This window comes from Mucor mucedo, assembly GCF_025094135.1.
Source record: "Mucor mucedo strain NRRL 3635 chromosome Unknown EV154scaffold_51, whole genome shotgun sequence".
NCBI lineage: Eukaryota > Fungi > Mucoromycota > Mucoromycetes > Mucorales > Mucoraceae > Mucor > Mucor mucedo.
Genome location: NW_026252335.1, coordinates 243,545 through 248,062, shown reverse-complemented (window position 1 = coordinate 248,062; position 4,518 = coordinate 243,545). Strand labels below are relative to the sequence as shown.

Below are 4,518 nucleotides of genomic sequence, written 5' to 3'. Positions count from 1 at the left end.
AACCGCAACACAACCAACTACGTGTAGTACAATTCCTTCAGCCAACCTACGATTTTTTACTGCATTCAAAATTATGATTAATTTATCCAGCCTATAAGATAGCTTCCACGTGGATATCACGTGATTTTTAAAATATCTAAAACAACGCCTTTAATATTTTTAAATCCAAAATAAGAAAGATATTTGGTTTAGTGAGGTGGTAATAAATTACGTAAAGTCTCAACCGGCCTAGGTTCGAATCCAGCCTAAGGCGTAACATTTCTTTTTTAACAATTTTGAATTTTGTAGTGTTCGTAGTTCTCATTTACCTCCACATTGTATTCGACATAAAACTAAACAACTTATCTTTTAGCAACTAGCATGGGATAAAACAACAATCTCTGAATAAATTGGTTCCGTATATATTGTTAAAAGAATAAAAACTATGGATATAAATTCAACATCTTCAAAGTTGATCGATGCTATTCAATAATTTAGTCCACTATTATTTTTAGCTTTAACAACAATAAATATCTTTTTTTGCATTGACATTTATTCCTCAATTTTAATATTTATAATTGTCATATCTATGATGTGATACAAAAGGCTGCGTTGCGGATCCACGAGAGCGTTTTCTTTAAAACCATCAATTATGATACCACAAATATCCAGACATTCTTAAGCGTTGTTTTTATAGGATGTTTTTGTGATCATTCTTTTCGGAAAAACTTATCGTCAACCGTCTTTAAATAAGTCGCATTCACTCCATGTGCGCATCTAACAATGGTTCACAATAAACTAGTAACTCTGTTTCCTACCCCTACTATCAAATGTTTTGAAGATTTGTAAAAAAAATCAAACTTACAAGACAGTTTTAACCAAATAAAAGTGGGTTTTCATACTACCATAATTGCAGATGTTGACAATACAACGATAGTACACTTATCCAGTACAAAGAGGCTATAAGAAGATAAAAATAAAAATAACATCCAACCCGTTTTCTGGTTTATTAGTACAAAAAAGAGGGGGAAATAATTTCCTTATAAATAAAAATACGTAATCTTTTTATTATTTAAAGGGTCATATCGAATCAATTCTGTCTATAAAATAAATGCTATGTATTTAATTGGAAGTATTTATAAGAAGTATAATTAAGATTATAAAACAGAACAATTAATAAGTCCAGATAGAGCACTAAAAGTAAATACAAAAAAAAAAAAAAAATGGTTAATTCCCGATGCAAAACGGAGGTCGAAATTACCGCAACGAAGTGGAGGTCAAATTTCGGTCACGTTTTGTCTTGGGAATTAGACAACGCCTGAATCGGTCGGCTACTTACTCCGCGGTCTTTACTGACTAAGAGCACTATCCGTTTCTCGGTTGACTAAAATGACAGTGATGTGCTAAGTGCACTATCGGGGGGGGTTTTTTTTTTTTTTTTTTTTTTTTGCCCACTTTCGGTGTTTTTTTTCTTTCTTTGCCTAACCCAGTACACTAACAACACACAATGTCAGGTCAAAACATTGTTATAACAGAAGATTACATTCCTTAAGAAATGCCGAATTATATTAAGACGTAAGATGTAGCCGATTGCTAAATAACTGAATATGATTTTTAGTTCACAATTTGCCTCAAGCTTTACGGAGAGTGGAACAACAAAAATACTCATAGGCCAAAAAAGGACTACACCCCGTTATTGTATGCTGGAGCAAGAACCCATCTAGTCCTCATTGTGGGAACACGGAGAAGCCATCTATCAGGGTTACGCCTAGTGGAGACATAAATTATAGACAGGCTGCACTCGAATATAAACAAGGTCTGATTATCTGCTGCTGAGGTTATAAAAAACAAGAAGACCCGACTTGATTTTATTTGATGTAGCTTATTCAATGGTCAAAAACTTAAAGGGTGTGAAGACTTTAAAGACCCTGGTTTATCTCTTGAAAATCAGACTGATAATATCCTAAAAATACAAAGAACCTTGCTTTTCGAAGAGCAGGGTAGACGATTTAAATGTAGTAAACGTAACGACAATCACTTTTCCGAAGTCTTTATGCACACAAACTCTGTATTCGGTAATGAAGATATGTGTCAAATAAAATGCACTACCAACATCGTCAATTATATTTTTTTTTGTTGTAGGTAAATTGGCTTACAGCGGACACTTTTTGCCGTTATCCGATGCCGAACATTCTGGTAGCTCTTTTATGTTAAATAATTTACGATTCTCATGCACTACTTCACCACCAAAAACCCTTTATTATTTTCATTTCCCCCATTCACAAAAATAAGAGTAAACCATTTTTGTTGTTCGTATATCACGATAAAATAGTACCTAATCCATCGGTTGATTTAAACTTAAAGTCACAAATGATCTTCAAAGAGATAAACAAACCGCCATATATCTTGATTAAAGGAATTTAAATTATGTTTAATAAGTGCACATATAACATTTTCTTGATCGTGATGATGCTGCAACCAAACGTTATGCAAGAACTCCATCTTGATTTGATTTGAACCCCTTTATATCCTTCTGTGCCTTGATTATGTAAATAAGCTGTAGCAGTTTATCCAGTGCCGATGTATGCCTTCTCTGATTTTTGGTCACTGCCCATTATGCGTGGTGAAGTAATTTAATAATTAAAAGAGAGGGAAAAATTACGTCCATTTAACACATAATTATTGATCGACATTGTTATCCATAGAAACGGAAAAGGTACTGGATCATTTATTTCGCGTGTTGGTTTGCCTTTTGTTGGATTTAAGCTTGTTGAATGATTAGAAACCAGTTTCCAAAATTTTCTTTTCCAAACATGGAAGAGGTGGAATATACGACATGAGGTGTAACTGAAGCGTTTTCAGGTCATAACGTCGAACGAGTGCCTTTATCGGTCACAGCATAAGGAGTGCCAGGGGTTGAAATTTCAACGCTGCTTTTCCTTCTATTTTTGTACACCAACCAAAAAGAAACAGCTAAGGAATGACCATCATCGCAAGAGAGTAAGCCAGATCTTGTTCAGAACGACGTTGGTGTAAATTAACAGTTTTCGCCTTTATGGTAGACAGTCAAGAGTTTAACGCCACCAAGTCCTTCTATGTTCGCCGTTTCTGCGTATAACAAAGGTTTTGCAAAAGCGGAAAATAATATTTGAAGACTGCCTGATGTCCTTTTGTGACTTGTCTATTTAACCGCCAACAAAAAAAACCCCGCACGTATTTTATTTTCTCATATTCTCACAAGAAACATTGTAGGAAAGATGTCCAACGTCATGCCATCTTTGAAAACTAGATTAAACAGGTAAATATATTTGTATGGGTGTTCGCAATCCTTTTTGTTCTAACTTCATTTTTAGCTTCTCAAATTTTAAAACACTTTCCGCCGTTTATTAGGTATTTATCCTATACTTTGATATAAGTTTGGCTACTTGACCTTGAGATCAAAAAGCTCATAACTGCAGCAAATCGACAACAAGTTCTTATAATAAAACCATCACTTTTGGTAAAGGATCCCAAGCAACATATTGGAGTTATAGGCCAATGTTAGCGTCAGTCTCTAGACGATGCAGAAGAAGATGAATTGTTATTGAGGATCATGAAAAAATTCAACGTCGATATCCGTTTTACGACGTATTTATTTAAAATAAGCAGTACAATAGGTCTAATTGCCAAAGGAGACCTGGAGAGGTCAAGGTCAAAACATATTGGTGAGTTTAAACATGCAGCAAATACAATAAAAAGCAGCGGATTTACACGAGAGGGCATGTAGAGCACGAGAGGACCGAAGATTACAACGCATACAAAAACCAATATTTCGTGGATAACGGTGTGCTATTCCAACAAATAAAGGTATATTTCGACTTGATGATACGAGGATGATAAGAATAGGAAAATAACGTGTTAAAAAAGTAATGCGGTACGAATGAAAACAAAAGACGTACGTCTACGGTAAATGTACTTCATAATGGCAGGAAAGGATACAAAAGTAGTGTTGGATAAAAGTGTGTAATTGTTTTGATTGTAAATTGAGTTGGGGGGGGTGAAATATAGAAAAATGACAACAGCAATAAATTAGTATATAAAAAACAAAGAATGTGTTTGTTTTGTTTTCTCTTGTTTGTTTGATTCACTGAATCTGAGTTGGACACGAGAGGAACTTTCAACTGTAACCTTAAAAGATTTAATAATTGAATCCAGGTAAGGCAGCTGCTGTTATTTATACAAGTTAATTTGACAAGAGGTCAGTTAGCCCTTTGGCAAAAAGGACAAGGCATTTAAAATCACATTCATAAGGATCTACGATGCGGTAATTATTTTCGTGTTTTGTAGATTTATTTCCTCTTACGGAATTCTCTTTTATGAATGACCAAGTAATGATAAGGTCAACATTGTGAAGCTTTCCATACACGTTCTATAATGAGCACACCAAGTCTCTTTTAAAAACTCCAGCGAACAAAAATTGCCTTTAAGGCTATTTTGATTGATGTTGTTATCCTTATTTTACTAAAAAAAAAAGAATCTTTCCAAAAGTAGACGGTCTAC

The 4,518-nt window shown here is 34.3% G+C and overlaps 2 protein-coding genes across 2 annotated transcripts; one reads left to right on the top strand and one right to left on the bottom strand.

Moving 5' to 3' along the window:
* Positions 1–1,216: 1,216 nt before the first annotated feature.
* On the top strand, positions 1,217–2,315 carry EV154DRAFT_552061 (uncharacterized protein; the record flags this gene model as incomplete). Its single annotated transcript, XM_051605027.1, has 4 exons — positions 1,217–1,255; positions 1,598–1,740; positions 1,861–2,054; positions 2,122–2,315. 4 exons carry the CDS (start codon positions 1,217–1,219, stop codon positions 2,268–2,270), a joined length of 525 nt encoding a protein of 174 aa, XP_051457192.1. The 3' UTR covers positions 2,271–2,315.
* Positions 2,316–3,215: 900 nt separating this feature from the next.
* On the bottom strand, positions 3,216–4,013 carry EV154DRAFT_510529 (uncharacterized protein). Its single transcript, XM_051601709.1, is given in 4 exon segments — positions 3,216–3,277; positions 3,333–3,372; positions 3,379–3,472; positions 3,539–4,013. 2 exon segments carry the CDS (start codon positions 3,739–3,741, stop codon positions 3,379–3,381), a joined length of 297 nt encoding a protein of 98 aa, XP_051457191.1. The 5' UTR covers positions 3,742–4,013; the 3' UTR covers positions 3,216–3,277; positions 3,333–3,372.
* Positions 4,014–4,518: the final 505 nt, after the last annotated feature.